The 18,123-nt window shown below is 33.6% G+C and overlaps 1 protein-coding gene across 1 annotated transcript; it reads left to right on the top strand.

Annotated features, from left to right (window-relative positions):
• Positions 1 to 7,625: 7,625 nt before the first annotated feature.
• On the top strand, positions 7,626 to 9,992 carry LOC142605580 (putative aquaporin NIP-type). Its single transcript, XM_075776997.1, has 5 exons — positions 7,626 to 7,739; positions 7,998 to 8,219; positions 8,884 to 9,081; positions 9,171 to 9,232; positions 9,782 to 9,992. The coding sequence occupies exons 1-5, from the start codon at positions 7,626 to 7,628 to the stop codon at positions 9,990 to 9,992; spliced, it is 807 nt and encodes a 268-aa protein (XP_075633112.1).
• Positions 9,993 to 18,123: the final 8,131 nt, after the last annotated feature.

Raw genomic sequence — 18,123 nt, 5'->3', positions numbered from 1 at the left:
GCCACAGTAGGCTTAGTGTGGACAGAGTAGTTAAGTGCAGCAATTGAGTCACGTGACTATAGCTTAGTGAGTGTTAGTTTTGGTATAACACGTGTCTGGTACTAATTGAATGCTAAAGATTCAGTTACTCCAGGAGTGTTTCCCACTGTGTTAGTTAGGGATTAGTTAGAGTTTTTTAGGGAAATTCTCTTGTATAAATATCTCATTATCTGTAACTTTATATCATTGAGTTGAATAATATTTTTTCAGATACATTGACTCTAGACTTTTTCTCTCTAGCATAGCTTAGTTTCTCATGGTATCAGAGCCATTAATGGCGTCTTCTGCGAGTGCGAGTTTGACCTCTGCTACTTCAAGTTCTAATAGTTCTACTAGTCCTAATCATGGCATCAATCCATCACTGTTGCTTCTCTCTAATATGGTGAGTATGGTAACCGTAAAGCTGGATTTCAATAACTACTTGGTTTGGAGGCACCAGATCGAAGTAATCTTGGAGGCCTATTCTTTGATCAACTTCATTGATGATTCCAATGGAGCTCCTAATCCATTCATGAAGGATAGCTCAGGGAATTATACCATTGAAGTGAATCCTGATTATGTTCACTAGAAAAATCGTGAACAAGCACTGTTTACGTTTCTAAATTCCACTCTTTCTCCATCAATTCTTGCTTTAACAGTGGGGCAGAAATCAGGGAGAGGAGTATGGAAGATTCTTGAGAAACGTTTTGCCTCTATCTCTTGTTCTCACATTCTTGGCTTGAGGGATGAGCTAATGAGTATCAAGAAAGGACCTAAGACAACTGATACTTTCTTTCAGAGGATTAAAGAAATTCGTGACAAATTGAGTGTTGTTGCTATTTGTGTAGATGAAGAGGAGCTGATTCATCTAACACTTGAAGCACTTCCTGCTGAATATGATGCTTTCTATTCTACAATTAGGACTAGAAATGATGTGCTATGTCTTGAGGAGTTGAATACTCTTTTGAATTCTAAAGAAAGATCCATCAAGAAGCGTTCTGCTTGCAAGGAATCTATATCCCTAGCCATGTCTATGAATCATTTTAATGGTGGTTCCAATAATTTCAATAATCGTGGCAGAGGTAAGAACAATGGTAACAGAGGTCGTGGTAATGGTAGAGGTAATGGTCATGCTTAGTTTCATGAGAATTCTTCCTCTGGTGGTGGTGGTCAAGTCTATGGATCTTTTGGCAATAGTCAAGGTTCATTTTTTGGATCTCTTGGTAGTTCTTCTTCATCACAGTTTCAGCCTAAGTCTGGTCCTCAACCATCACAAAATCAGCGACCTGCTTGTCAAATCTGTTGCAAGAATGGTCATACTGCCCTTGATTGTTATCATAGAATGAATTTTGCATATCAGGGGAGACATGCTCCAGCCAAGCTTGCTTCAATGGCTGCAAGTTCTATGGCTGCTGCTGCTAATGTTCCTCAGAATGCACATTGGCTTACTGATACTGGGGCATCTGATCATGTTACTCCTGACTTGGCTCAGCTTTCTCTTCATCAGCAGCCAACTATTGGTAATGATTCAGTAGTAGTGGGCAATGGGCAAGAATTACAAGTCACTCATATTAGCAACGATAAGCTTGTTACTCCCTCTCATGATTTCAAGCTTGATAATATTCTTTGTGTTCCTCACCTTGCATCAAACTTACTTTCTGTTCATAAATTGTGCCTTCAAAATAATGCTTTTTGTTATTTTGATGCCTACAAGTTCTTAATTCAGGATTTACCTACGGGGAAAATTCTTTACCAAGGATTGAGTAAGGATGGGGAATATCCTATTCCAACTATGTCCAACCTTTCTTCTTCATCACTCAGCTCTACTGGCTTTGTTGTTGTCTCTGATCAAGCTTTGCTTTGGCATAAAAGGCTTGGTCATCCTTGCTCCAGAATACTTCATTCTGCTTTATCTGATTTTTAGTCTGTCCATGTGTCTGTAAATAATGACATTTGTTCTCAATGTCCAGCCTGTATAAGTGCTAAAATGCACAAGGTTTTTGTTCCTAAACATGTATCTGATTCTACATTTCCTTTAGAATTGATCCATTCTGATGTATGGGGTCCTGCTCTCATTGTTTATGAACTTGGACACAGGTTTTATGTCATTTTTGCAGATGATTTTACTCATTTCACATGGATGTTTTTACTTCAACATAAATCTGATGTGTTCAATGTTTTTGTTCATTTCAAATCCCTTGTTGAGAATCAATTTAATACTATTATCAAGGTTTTGAGGTCTGATAGGGGTGGTGAGTATGATAATCATAAATTCAAGTCTTTCTATTTGTCTAATGGGATTCAGCACCAATTTTCCTGTCCATATACACCTCATCAGAATGGTGTTGCTAAGAGGATACATAAGCATCTAGTTGAGAGTAGTCTTGCTATGCTTTATCAGTCTCATCTTCCTTTGTCTTTCTGGTCTTATGCATTTAGCACTGCTGTTTTCTTGATTAATAGAATTCCTTCTTCAGTGTTGAATTTTGTCTCCCCATGGGAAAAGCTCTTTCTTAAGAAACCACCCTTGCAGGCTTTAAAATCCTTTGGTTATGCTTGCTATCATTTGCTTAGGTCTTACCCCTCTCATAAACTTCATCCTAAGTCTACTCAATGCATTTTCCTAGGTTATCCTCCTATGTCCAAAGGCTATATTTGTTTAGATGTTGCTTCTGGTAAGATTTATATCACTAGTCAGGCTATTTTTCATGAGTCCATTTATCCTTCTTATCCTTCTGTCTCAGCTTCTTCAGACTCTTCTATGCCTTCTTCAGTTCCTCACTCTACTGATGTTTGGTTCAATTCTTTGCTTTCTTTTCCTGCTGAGTTTGCTGTTACTACCTTACCTACTTCTGCATCTGTGGTCTCTGATAGTCCTGTCATGGCTGATAGTCACATTTCTGTTCCTTCTATGCCTAGTCCTCCTCTCACTGATCTTCCCTCTTTGGCTTCTGATTCTGTCTCTTCTCCTTTCTCTTCACATTCTTTACAACCCTCTTCTGTTCCTGTGCCTTCTTCTCCTACTACCAATATACATCCTATGGTGACCAAGTCCAAAAATGGTATATTTAAGCCCAAGGCTCTTGCTGTTGTTTCTAATTATACTACCATTGAGCCTTCTTCATTTTCTGTGGCTTCCAAGCACAAACATTGGGTTGAAGCTATGGATTCTAAGTTCAGTAGTTTGCTGCAACAAAATACTTTGTCCTTGGTTCCTTTGCCTTCTGGTAAGAATATGGTAGGCTGTAAGTGGGTGTTTAAAATCAAGAGACACAGTGATGGCAGTCTAGCTAGGTACAAGGCTCGGTTGGTTGCTAAAGGTTATCTTCAGCAGAATGGATTGGATTATGGAGAAACTTTTAGTCCTGTTGTTAAACCCACTACTGTCAGGATTATTTTAGCTTTGGCTGTTCAATTTGGATGGTCTTTAAGGCAATTAGATGTTTCTAATGCCTTTTTACATGGTGTTTTGCAAGAGGAGGTTTACATGGCTCAACCTCCTGGCTATAGAGATCAGTCAAGGCCTAATGATGTGTGTCTCCTTCATAAGGCAATCTATGGTCTTAAGCAGGCTCCAAGGGCTTGGTTTAATAGTTTTACCACTCAATTATTTCATCTTGGCTTTCATGCTTATGGGGCTGACAGTAACTTGTTCATTCTCATCCACTCTTCTTGTGTGGTTTACCTTTTACTCTATGTTGATGATATTATCATCACTGGTAGCAATTCTTCTTTTGTTTCTGCCATTATTCATCAACTTGGTGCAGCCTTTGCTCTTAAGGATCTTGGTCCTTTGAGCTATTTTCTTGGTCTACAGTTTGAATATACTCCTACTGGTATTTTTGTCCATCAATCCAAGTATGCTCAGGACCTTCTTCACAAGTTCAAGATGCTTGATTGTAAACCTTGCTCCAATCCTAGTTCTTCTTCTCACCATTTGATTTCTGACAGCAACCCTTTATTATCTAATCCTACTATTTATAGAAGTTTGGTTGGGGCTCTTCAGTATATGACTTTTACTCGACCTAATCTTTCTTATGCTGTTCAACAAGCATGTCAATTTATGAGCCACCCTACCTCTCATCATCTTGTTGCTGCCAAACGGATTTTGAGATATATCAAAGGGTCTTTGCATCTTGGCATTCATTTTCAACAAGGTTCTCTTGCATTATCTGCCTATAGTGATGCTGATTGGGCAGGGGACCCTCTTGACAGGAGGTCTATCACTGGCATGGTTGTGTTCTTGGGTAATTCTCCCATTACTTGGTCAACCAAGAAACAACCTACTATTTCTAGGAGTTCTACAGAGGCTAAATATAGAGCTCTTGCTATCACTGCTGTTGAGCTCTACTGGTTGAGGATGCTTTTGAAGGATTTGGGTGTCTATTTACATCATCCTCCAATCTTATGGTGTGACAATGTCTCAGCTCTTTCTTTGGCCTCTAATCCTGTTTTTCATGCTCAGTCCAAACACATCGAGGTGGACTATCATTTTGTGCGTGAGAAAGTTGTCACTACAAGAAATCTGGGTTTAGGAGGCATTTTTTTTAGTGAGATTTTTAAATCCACCACTATAAGTGGCATACTGTGACGTTTTCTAAAAACGCCGCTAAAGATTGAGATATTAGCAACGTTTTTTAAAAAACGTCGCGTCGCTGTAACTCAAAACAATACCAACGTTTCTTAAAACGTCGCAAGAAGTATAGTTTTAGCAGTGCATATCTCGTTTATAGTGATGTTTTAATAAAACGTCGCTATAGTGATTAAAGAAAATGCACTGAGCATGTGTCTAAAAAAGAAATACTCTATAGCAACGTTTTCTAAAACGTCGCTATAGTGATTACAGCAAATGATCTCCACCTGTTGGTGAAAAAAAAAATACTCGCTATAGTGATTAAAGCAAACACTTTCAAATACTCTATAGCGACATTTTGAAAACGTCGCTATATGTTCTAAACTTTTAACTTCCATGTTCCCAAAAAAATACGCGCTATCTTGTTTAAAGCAAACACTTTCAAATACTCTATAGCGACGTTTCGAAAACGTCGCTATATGTTCTAAACATTTTGACTTTCAGGTTCCCACACTTTTTTTCCCTCTATATTTTTTTTTACTGGCCTACACTTCTTCTTTTTTTTCTTTTCATCCCACTCTTTTCTTTCTTAGGCTCACTATTCATTGTCCCCTTCCCTTCTTTTCTTTTCTTTTCTTTGTTCTTTGTTCCTAGTGTTTTCTTTGTGACCCATTTTCTCTAGGACCACCACACATCTTTTCCCTTCCACCCACTGCCACCGCGGCCGTCATCAACCTCCACTAAGACCCACTGCCACCACCATGCTTTTTTCCCTCTTTTTTATTGTTCAAGTTTCTTTAGAGTGTAAGTATTTGTTCTTGGCTTATGGGTTTGCTTTGATATGGTATTTTTTTTTAATGGGTCATGGAGTTTTTTTGCTATTTTTCAGTTTTGGTTGGAAAGTTTTTGTTCAATTTTCTTTAGAGTGTAAGTATTTGTTCTTGGCTTATGGGTTTGCTTTGATATGATATTTCTTTAATGGGTCATGGAGTTTTTGTGCTAATTTTTGCTATTTTTCAGTTTTGGTTTAAAGTTTTTGTTGTACAAGTTTCTTTAGAGTGTAATTATTTTTTTTTGCCTTATGGGTTTGCTTTGATTTGGTTTTTCTTTAATGGGTCATGGAGCTTTGTACTAATTTTTGCTTTATTCTATTTTGGTTGGAAATTGGTAGAAAATTCTCTTATTCAGATTTGGCTTCTTGGGCAAAAGGACTTGAGGATCAAGGGCTGAATCATTGTAAGTATTTCTTTAGAGTGTTAGTATTTGTTTTTCAATATTATACCTTCTAGCAGTGGCAGGGGATGAACAATAGGATTGCAAAATAGACTATGTTCCAAACATATATATTAATGGGTTTTTAACTAACTAAGAAACTTAATTTAATAGCTACACTTAATCTTAGGCAACCAACCCACTTAGTTAAAGTGATACATGTATTGGTATTATACAAATATATATATATATAAATATATATATATATATCTATGGTTAATGTGTTATGGTGGAATATTGATGATTAGTAGGTACATTTGATACAAGCTTGTGTTAGTTATTGTTGAATTTTAAACAGGTTTATATAGCATTTTTAATTTTTTTTAAAAATAATGAGCAGCTTTTGTGACGTTTTTGAAACGTCGCTATAGGTGTGGATATTTGCAGCGTTTTAAAAACGTCGCTAAATGTATTTTCCTACATTACATACAAAAATGTTATATTATTTAGTGACGTTTTAGAAAATGTCACTAAAAGTTTTTGAACGCCACTAAAGAGTAACATATGGCGACGTTTTTTGAAACGTCGCAATAAACCTATAGTGACCGCTCTATTGCGACGTTTTTGAACATCGCAAAAACAAACGTCGCTATAGACCATTTGTGTCTATAGTGACGTTATTTGGGTTTTTAGTGACGTTTTACAAACGTCGCCTAAACCCAGATTTCTTGTAGTGTGTGAATAAGGATATGCTTGTTAAGTTTATTTCTACACATGATCAGCTGGCTGATCTGTTTACTAAGGCTCTCCCTTCTCCTTGGTTTCATGCTCTACTCACCAATCTAATGGGAGTTCCTCCCCTTAGCTTGAGGGGGGATGTAAAGCCACAGTAGGCTTAGTGTGGACAGAGTAGTTAAGTGCAGCAATTGAGTCACGTGACTATAGCTTAGTGAGTGTTAGTTTTGGTATGACACGTGTCTAGTACTAGTTGAATGCTAAAGATTCAGTTACTTCAGGAGTGTTTCCCACTGTGTTAGTTAGGGATTAGTTAGAGTTTGTTAGGAAAATTCTCTTGTATAAATATCTCATTATCTGTAACTTTATATCATTGAGTTGAATAATATTTTTTCAGATACATTAACTCTAGACTTTTTCTCTCTAGCATAGCTTAGTTTCTCATAGTTTAGTTTTTTTTGGGGGGGGGTTGGCAAACAAACAATTCCTGAGTCCCAAAGCAAATAGCGTTGCTGAGGGCGTCATAAATGCTATTATTAATAATAGCACCGGCCAGCTTCTTTCTTCTTCTGCAAAATCTTCTCAATTGTTTATTGCTTTCAATTGATGTGTTTAATTAATGTATTCAAATTGCAACGAGGTGTCAGGTGGCCAATATTTTTTTTTAGTCTTTTGTTCTCTTCTTTTCTTTTTTGCCACGTGATCTATAAAATGGGAAATAAAACCTAATAAGTTTTTTCTAATTATAAAATGGGAAAGAAAACCTATCTTAAGTTTATTTTCTAAAATGGGAAAGAAAACCTATCTTTTAGTTGCTTAACGGTTAATATAAAAAGAAATAAAACTTCACAGTTCTGGTAGTTATTTCAGTTTTAAGGTCAAGATTGTAGGAGAAAGCAGAAGCACATATATACATCCGCAAACCACTCCTCAAAACAGGTAAACCATCAATCCTGACTTTACTTGACATATATAATATATAAATTTATTTCTTAAGCCAAAACTAGGATTTTATCCGCTGCTTAAAAAAACAAAGATTATATCATACAAGAGAAGAAGAAGAAGTATTTGATATTATAGGAAGACAATGTCTTTACATGAAATAACAAAGATGGAAGGAGGTAGTACCTCAAGCAAAGCCGGTGGCAGCATAACCGATAAGATATGCACTTCATCGGAGACGGTTCAACTCATTCAAAAGGTTAGCAAAGGGTTAAACTTACGTACAATTCCTTAATTAAATTATTCAATAGTATTTAACTACGTGGTTTTATTGACCAATTCAATAAAAACTATATTATCTTTTTGAGTGACAATCATATTTAACCATATGATTCATTTATCAATGCAGCTATATGCATGGTTAAATTTGATTGGAGAACTTAAAGGATTATACTTAAGGATTTGTCTAAATTTTACTTATTATTCCTCTCAATTTTAAAATTTTTTTTTTCTTCAGGTCATTGCTGAAGTCATTGGAACATACATGTTAATCTTTGCTGGGTGTGGTTCGGTTGTTGTCAATAAGTTATACGGCTCAGTAACATTTCCAGGGATTTGTGTAGTATGGGGTTTGATTGTCATGGTCTTGATTTATTCTCTTGGCCACATATCTGGGGCTCACTTTAATCCTGCAGTGACTATAACTCATTCAATCTTTAGACGTTTCCCTCTCAAACAGGCAGGTTTTCAATCCACACCATAATACTCAAGTCTCCAAGAAATTATATATATACAATACATACAATACTCAACAATGTGGGTGAGTGTTAATAAAATCAAAACACTATCTTCTTTTAATTTGGTATCCGAGCCTTTTCAACCCTCATGACTTCCAAGTTCCAACTCCCTTTCATATACTTCTACCATCAACTCACCCCTAAATCTTCCCCAACCACTCATTTTCTTCCTCCCTTGTCTAATATTCATCATTTTCATTAATGGCTCCAACTCATGCCCTCTTTCCACAATTTGTTTCAATAATGCCAATGTTTCTTGAGGATTCTTAAGGAAAGCACTTGACACAAACACGTACAAAAACTCCATATAAAAAAATTGTATTCAATACACATGTTTTGTGAAGTTTGGGAGTGGTAACTAGTAGATAGCCTTATCACTAAACTTTAATTTTGAAGAGATTGATTCCCAAACTTGTAACCGTTACACATCACCAAAGACACTTTCCATTAGTCCAACTATATATATATATATATATACACACACAGCCATGCACATGGATATATGCCTATATATATATATATATATATATATATATACACACACAGCCATGCACATGGATATATGCCTATATGATCGCTTAATTTGGTTAGTTTTTGGTTTTGCAGGTGCCTCTATATATCTTGGCGCAGGTTATAGGATCAATTCTTGCTAGTGCCACGTTATGTGGTATTTTTACTGTGCATAAAGATGAATTCTTTGGAACAGTGCCCACTGGATCCAATGCGCAATCTCTTGTTATCGAGATCATCATCTCCTTTCTTTTGATGTTTGTTATTTGCGGCGTTGCCACAGACAATAGAGCAGTTAGTATTATATATAGCTTTCAAAATTTCTCATCCAATGAGTTTATATTTTTATTTGGTTGAGTTTGAAACAATTTCTTTCCTTGTAGATTGGAGAATTGGCAGGACTTGCTGTTGGAATGACAATACTTCTAAACGTCTTTGTTGCCGGGTAATTTCTTAGAAATTTGTCGATTATAGCTCAACTATTGTTCCACTCTCATTGTTTATTTGGTATAAGTTTATTTTCATTGATTTATTTTACTTAAAAAATTAGTTTTACAAAAATACAGCTATAACTTAAAAAATGAAGGAAAAGTCAAGTTATAAAAAAGTTATGATTACAAAATGAAAAAAGTTAACGGGTACTTTAAAAAGCATTGTTTTAGCTTTTATGATATATTTTTATAAATTTTTTATTAAAAAAGAAAAAAACTATTAATTGTTTTGACTGTTTTTTATATTTTTCATAAAAATTGTGTCAAAATTTTCCTAAAATAGTTTATTAACAATTTCCTAACCTTTAAAAATTTTAAACCAAAACTAAACAAACACTTAGTTGGTGGCATATAATATTATAATCACAGGGTTCCATTCCATTCAATTCATTTTATTATTGCCAAAAAAAGAGGCCCTCGGAAACTTTTGGATTTTTTTTTTTGTTTTTTCTAACATCAATCCTACAAAGCTTGTTGACATTTGTTACTCGATTATATTGCAGGCCAGTATCTGGGGCATCTATGAACCCAGCCAGGAGTCTTGGGCCTGCTGTTATAGTGCATGTATACAAGGGACTTTGGATTTATATTATAGGGCCACCCATAGGGACCATTTTTGGTGCTTTAGCCTATCATATCATTAGATTCACTGATAAACCACTCCGGGAGATAACCAAGAGTTCGTCTTTCCTCAAAAGCATGTCCAGAGAATAATGCTTGCAGCAAGTTAATCAACAATTTTATCACTTTTTGTGTTACCCATTGCTACAACCTTGTCATGCTAGCTACTAGTTCCTCATATTAGGTAGAGCCATAGAGGAGGAAAATAAAGTTCAACATTGCTGTTTTGTTGATGAAACAAAACATAGCAATATTTTTCACTTTTTTTTTATATATATTTTTTGGTTAGGTACTTTTTAAAAAAAATATTTGTATTATGCAATTGTTTGCTCCTTGAGATGTATGTTCTACTGTACAAATATACATAATAGAAAAACTAATTGCCATTGTTATTGTTGATGTTGATGTTGATGTTGGAGAGAAAATGGGGTCATATTTATCTTTTGTTAATTGTTTTATTTTTATGTAACTTTTGGGATTTTAAGAGTTAGGATTTTGTCATTAAAATGATTTTAAGTGTTTTTAATATTTTACTAATATGTAAAATACACACACAAAAAAAAAATTAAAACGTATTATCAATAAAATGGTTACCAAGTTTTCTTCCATCTGAAAAATTCTAGACGTATTTCCATAATTATGTTTAGGAGTCTGTGGGTAGGGTTGGAATGTTTTTTAAACTCATTTTTGGGTTGAGAAATTTGTCAATCCAAACCAACCCATTACATGTGACAAGTGCATAAACCAACACAAACTGATTGGCACGGAGGAATGTGTTTCATGTCTTATAAAAAAAATTGGGTTTCAATTAACTATTTAACCACTTTTTTCTCAATAAATTCTTACAATTCATATCATATGCCTAAATTATATTTCAAATTTCCAATTTCATAGCGACTCTCAAAATCCAAAATCTATCAAATAAATTTTTTTTTATTTAAATAAGGGTAATAAAATAAACTTAGGTCATACAAGTTGAAAAAACTCATCAACTTAGATCTGAACTAACTTGTGGCTCAAAATAAATTTCTAATCCACTTGAGGCATTGGATTGGACCAAGTTGGTTCATTGAGATGGTGGACTGAAGCACACCCCTACTTACGTTTCCAAGAATTTTGTTCATTGTTTAAGTTAGAACTATAATTAACTAGCCTATCACCCTTTCTATTGCCGAATTATCATGGATATAAACCAATCGTTTATCCTAAACATTTACTTATTATTGCTTGCATGGGGCTACATAGACATTCCATGTGCAAGCAAACTTTTAGTAGGCTGTTGACTTTGGAATCCAATGTTCTCATCTAATTTACAAGTATTTATTTCAGCCTCTTCATTTCGGTCATTGTTTCAACTTTTCTTTTTCGGGCTTACAAAAACAAAGTTAACGAACGCGGTTCAATTCTTGATGGAGATCTCCACAGCTAGGCTAGGAAGGGTGAGGCTTAGGTCCAGTGCATTACATGCACTGGACTTGTTAAGATAGTAACATGTGTTTAAAAGTGAACATATGTTATAATCTCAACGGGTCTAATGCAACTGGACACTGGACCCAAACCTCACCCGGCTAGAAAAATCAAACCAGGTGTCTTTTATGCAATACCGTAATTAAAAGAAAACTACAAGGAAATTTAGCATAACATAAGTTAAATAATTGTAGATAAACTGAAAGTGAAAATCAACTAAAAATTTAAGTTTAAACAAGCATACCCTAAGTTAAAGAAATCTCATTGGAAGAGCCCAGATTTAAGTTTTTCTTTTTTGGGGTTAAACCAGCAGGTAGCCCTAATTTAAGTGCTAATGTTCTAATTCATGTGCTACATTTACATGATTACAAATTAAGGAGACTGAATGCCCACAAATTACATGATTACAAATTTATTTAATACATTTAAAAATATTTATAATGTAATAATGACCTTCCTAGGACACTACTGCCCACAAACCCTAATAGAAAAGTTTTATTAGTGAGTTTTCAATAATAATAAACTTTGTTCAGTCTCTGTATCTGCCTCTCTTTCTCTCATGTGTTCGACAATTAGTTAAAGCCAGGAAGAAAAACCAACACCACATGAAGCCACATGATTATTGTACATACAAGAGCTATATATCACATGGCTGCTAATGTGACACTCACATTTCCGTGGCTGCTATTGGATGTAGTACTCTTAAAATGTCCACATTTGTGGTAAAATCTCTATATAATATTCATAGGACCCATTGCTAACTCCCTTGCCATGCTATTGTCACAAGTCACAACTACTTGAAGCCCACGTCTTCTGTTTTAGATCGTAGTTTTATAACCATAAATTATTCTATAATTTTTTTGCTACAATTCTAATGTGACAAACTAAGAATAGTTTTAATAATCACTTACATATAGATTCACTATTTTTTTTTTACCAATCACACTCTGCCACATCACAATTGTGACAAATTGTAAAAAAATTTGTGTTCTTAAACTTTTTCTTTGTTTTATTTTTCGTATGTAAATCTTATGATATGGTCCATTACCAATATTTTTTTGGATTAGATCATTGACTGAAGTGTGTAATGCCACATGGTAGGGTCTCACATTTTCTATATGTCACCGTCCCTTAATGAAGGCGTACTATAAATATATGGTGGATGTTTCTAGCTTGATTTTTTTTATTGAACTCTCAAATAAAGGGAAAAAAAATTATATTCATTGATTAGGTAGCATGTTCATATCTATTTGGCTGGTTGCAACTTAATTGGAAGTCCCCTTTACTAGTAAGGTTTCCCAATTCTGGTTCATGTTTACTATCAAATGGTACTTTCCCAGACAGAATATTTTCCGTTACAGCATCTGCATACCTTCCAAGTTCCAACCCTATGAAAATTTAGATAAACTTTTTCTTTTTCCTTTTTTTATAAAGAAATTTAGATAACTTGAGAAGACGACTAATCTCAAGTTGCATTAAGACAAGAAGGACAGCATGATTATTAGGATTAATACAAAAACACACCTATGAATTTTATTATTATTATTTTTTTTGGAAGTCATTTATGCGTTTTAGTTAGTTCAATTAACAAAGTGTTTTGTTGTTAAATAAAAAATCTATAGCTCATTCGTATTTTGATGTGATGGTAAACAAACAATCATCATAAAAGCAAGCGACTATATTTCAAATACTATCTCATCTATACCAAAAAATAAAACAAACCAAGGTGGGAAATGGGAATCATTTATCTACTAGCTTCAAATGAATAATAGGTTAATAATTAAATATTCATTTAACATAGCTTGACTTCAAAAGATAGATAATAGTCGATTGCAATAAAAATACGTAACCTTGATCAATGTTTTTGATATAAGGAATATACACGAAATTTTCAAATTTATGAAATACAAAAATAGAGAAAAAATATGTATCAAAGAAAAAACAATCGCACAAAACAGTATTTACCTATGTAGTTCAATAATTTGCTTACGTCCATGGATTAAACCTTAGAAAATCTCTTAGTAAAAATAGAAGCACTTTTATATCGGGTCGAGTTATAATCCGAATCAAACATAAATAGGTTCTATATAGCCTAACATTCAATACTCGTAAACCGGGCCAAAAGAATATGGTATGAAACCAATAGGATTCCATTTTGTGGCTTATGTGGGCAAGTGGTACATAACTATATATAATATATCCCGCCATCAAAATCTATATTATCCTACCCACCACGAAGATCTAGTGGGAGATGCATGTCATTGGCAAAATATTCAGTCTAGAGCCAACTTGAATTGAATTAGACCATCAACTTAAACATCCTTTTCAAAGCTTACTATGAAAAGAACAAGATCATATCCGTACACTTGATACTGATGAAAGGTATGAATCATTATGATAAAAGGTATGAATTCATTTGATACTGATGAAAGGTATGAATCATTACTTTGTCGTTCAATCATCGAAGGGTCCGTTGAAAACTTGAAATTGATTTACCCCACTAGCTTGCTTTTTTTGATATATTTTATTTAAAAGTAGTTGTATTTAGAAAGAAATTAAAATTTAAAAAAATTATAGCTAAATGGTACAGTTTATCACAGGGTGACCTCAATCCATGAAAAAATTCTTGAGATATTGATGAGGTGGCCGTGGCAACTCAATTGTATTTGCAAGTATCTCTAATATTACTTGAGCAATATTCATACCGTCTTATGCAAAAAAATATTGTAAATTTTAAAATAAAAAATTATTTTTTCTATTTTAACTAACCATTTTTTTAAATACTCAAATTTAATTATCTATTTTATATTTTATTTCATTAAAATATATATTTTTTATTTTTTAATAATTTTCATTTTTTTTAGAAGGAATAATTTCTCATTCTTTATATACAATATTAATAATTATCCATTCTCCTACTTTACCATAAAAAAAATATTTTTTTTTAAATGTCTTAAATTTATACTATATAATAGGATTGAGAAATTATTGTGTACTCCTGGTTTACATAAATGGTGGGTTCCACTAATTAAATTCATGGTGGGACTCACTATTTATGTGAGAAATGAGAGTACGCATTTATGATACTCCGAGAGTACTTAATAATTTTTCTAATAGGATTCTCCTCTTTGAACCAGACTTTTTTATGATTCAAAAATGCCCCATTAATGAATGATAAGTTCATTTAGAAATATGGTCATAAATGATAAATAACAAATTTCATTTTGAATTCAAAAAGAGAATTTCTAAAATTTAGAATTCTTTTGTCACTACTTATCTCTAAAATTTATCCTTTTTATTTGTTTGAATTTTTTTTTTTCTAAATTATAATAGATGCAAGTTATTAACCTTTATCTAAAAAATAAAAGAACCTCGGAACACTCGCTTACATGCGTGCATAGAGATATGCTATAGTAACTTATATATTTTCACAAAAACTATAACAACCATAATTTTTTTTTTTTTTTTTTTTTGAGGAACCTAACAACTGTATTTTTTTCTTTTTTTTCTTTTTTGAGAATGTAAGAACCGTAATTTAATGTAAGTAATTTTTGGATTTCAAAAGTAATATTTTAGATGAGCCGGTGTGAATATATCAAAATCTTGCACGTGTTTTGCTCTTTTAACTTCGCGGAAAAAACTGTCCCTTCGTATATCGGCCGTACAGTGAAGTTGAAGAGGACTACCGTTGTGTACCCAATTATTAAGGGCTGATATGGACGGCTATGATGCAAGTCCAAGGTCAAAAAATTGGACAGGATCCGAACTTGGTTTCACACTGTGCCGTGGGCGGCCCGGGACCCATCAATATGTTTGGGTACAGTGAGACATGCACGTGCACGTGCACGTGCACATGCACAAACATGTTGATACAATTGCTTGACCTAGATTCATTCAACATTATTATGAATTTATGATTATAAAAAAGAAAAAAAAAAACCATGGATCCGAATCGAACGGCTATAATCATTGCATCAAATCCATAAATCTATCATTCATCCAAAAGTTTTGGGGTCCCATTGAAGATCATTATAATTATAGTGGGTCCTTTAATTCCTTACCTTATCCTTCTAGGGTGACATTTATATCATGAGGTTGTCCTCATGGAGTACTAGCATGAGCACTTTTAGTTTCATATAAAAATAAATGTATAAAAAATAAAAATATTTCCTCTTCGAACAAAGCAAAAGGCAATAGCCCTCCCTAGAAATGATGAACTTTTGGCAATAAAACTATATATTCACCACATTGTCGTGAGAGACAAATGTTTAAAAGTTTAATGCCATGTTAGGTTTGGAGTTGGATTGCTTTTATTATTTATGATTATTTGATTATTGAATTTTTGGTATAATATTCAACCAACATATTCAATAATCAATTATTTGATTATTGAATATGTTGGTTGAAATAGAAACATATATGATTATTAGATTATATATTCATCTATTAATTATTTTGTTATCTTGTCCCACTTTTTCAAAGTTCCATTGTTAATTTGAAACATGGTCATTCCATGATATATTAAATTGTTCTTGGTCAAACAGGTTTTAGAATAATCGAGTTTGTTACTTTGTATAGTAAACCAAACATTAATTTTAAAATTAAAACCTATTATATCAATCAAAATAAAATAAACATACTTGTACTATTTTTTCATAAAAAAATATATAAATATAAAACTTCTTAGATTATATCACACACTGAATCAAATTTGGATTGAGAACTAGTTATTAAAAAAAGAAATAAGTAAAAGAAGAAGATGCCTATTTTTAATTAACATGTGCAGCCTCATAATCCAAAAATTCATTAAATTCCCATATAATTTCTTCATATGTATGTAGATTTTAGCTTTTGTTTGGTACAACTTATTTGGCCAACTTATTATTTTTTAAAACAAAATAAAAGTCAAGAAAAACAAGTTATTTTAAATACATACTTTTTTTTAGAGGAAACGATAGTCGACTTTATTCAAATAAATCACATTGTACAATGGGGAAGAGGAAAAATGGGCATTCTTCAAGCCAAATAACCTCATCATCCTCTTTTGCAGCACGAGCTAATGCTAATGCAGCATGATTACATCGTAAATGTATACTATGAAAAGAAATAAAAAAAATTATCTCTAATTAAAACAAATGTCCAGGGAACTATGCACAAGAAAGCCATCCGTGTTAAGATGTGTTTCAGACAAAAAGAGAGTTTTGGGACCTTCTTCATTCGCCAAACAGTGAAGTTCTTGAACTGCCTCTGGGATCCCAAGCCCTTGACAGTTGAGGCTTAAAATCTTCATGGTGGGGGCGGTGGTGAAGGATTACCTCCACTTGAAGTATGCAATATACTCAGACTTTCCTTGCTTAACAATTGTTTCTTGTGAACGTGGGAGTCCAGGGAACTATGTACTGAAGATGTACACTTTGATAAAGTTGGAATTTGAGGAGTAACTTCAGTTGCGGCGTTGTTATTGGAACTCCTAAGAATGCGTTTCCAATACCTCAGAGAAGATTTTTTAGGATCCACCAAATTATCCTCATACACAATTGGTACGCTAATCCAACTGGCATCATTTTTTTTGGTAGCAGTAACCGTGATAGGAATTGAAGAATTACCATTAGAGGTCCCCAAATCAGTAACCGCTGTATTAGTCCTCGATTCAATAACCGTTGTAGCAGTTAAAGAATTACCTTGTAAAACTTCAAATTTCGAATTTGAAATTGACGAATTCTCCTCCCGGCGGAGATGCTCCTCCCGGCGAATATGCTCATCCATATTCCTCCTGGATGGGCTGGGTGGCCTTCGTCCCTTTACTTCCTTTTCCTGACGAAAACCTGCTCTCAACCAATCACCATATGGACTATTGTTGCCTTCACCAATTTTGGGAACAGAACAAACCTTTGCTTCATGCCCCAACCGACCACAATTGAAATAGAGTCCTACAAGACGTTCATATTGAAAAGCTACCCATACTTTATCCCCTTCTGGACTAATAACAGGTGCCCCTCTCTGGATAGGTTTACCTATTGGCATCTCAACTCGTATTTGAAGAAAACGAGCTTGTTTAGATAAAATATCTTTACAGTCTATATCAACTACACAGCCAATACCACTACCAATATCCCGACCTGCCTCTACATTAATTAAATCAAAAGGTAGTCCTGCTTGCTCACTCCCAAGTGCAGGAGATCGTAGCAATATAATTCTTAGAGTATCGAGGTCGAACCACAAGGAGCAGGGTAAATTCAAAGACAATATAATTAAATAATAATTTTGGTGAAGAAGAAAAATACTTTTGCTAGGTGATTGTTAACAAGAATAATAATAAAAACTTATTTAAATCAATAATGTAAATACTAGGGCATCGGGGTGTTTCCCTATATCGATATGAAATTCTTTATGATCTAAGAAAATATCTATTTCATAATTGATTGTTCTTATACAATTAAAAACTTATTATTTGGTTGAACTGAGACAATTCAAAAACGCATGATAACCTCAATTAATAATGCGGTTAGAAAAGTTTTTCAGAAAAACTCGTTCACTTTAAAATCTGATTTCTATTTGAAACTATTAGAAATTCATCTAAACAATAAGAAATACATGATTGAAATTATTGAAAGCATGGAAGAACTAATACATCAAAAGAAATCTAATTGAACAATCAAATATGTCATTGATAAAATCCTAGAAAGAATCATATTGAATATTCATACTGTATAGAAGAAACATAACCTGTAGCCCTAGCAAGAGTTTAGGCTGCCAT

The sequence above is a fragment of the Castanea sativa genome, chromosome 8 (genome assembly GCF_040712315.1).
Source record: "Castanea sativa cultivar Marrone di Chiusa Pesio chromosome 8, ASM4071231v1".
In the NCBI taxonomy this organism is placed as follows: Eukaryota; Viridiplantae; Streptophyta; class Magnoliopsida; order Fagales; family Fagaceae; genus Castanea; species Castanea sativa.
Note: the sequence above shows the minus strand (reverse complement) of the source record. Positions and strands in the feature narration are given on the sequence as shown.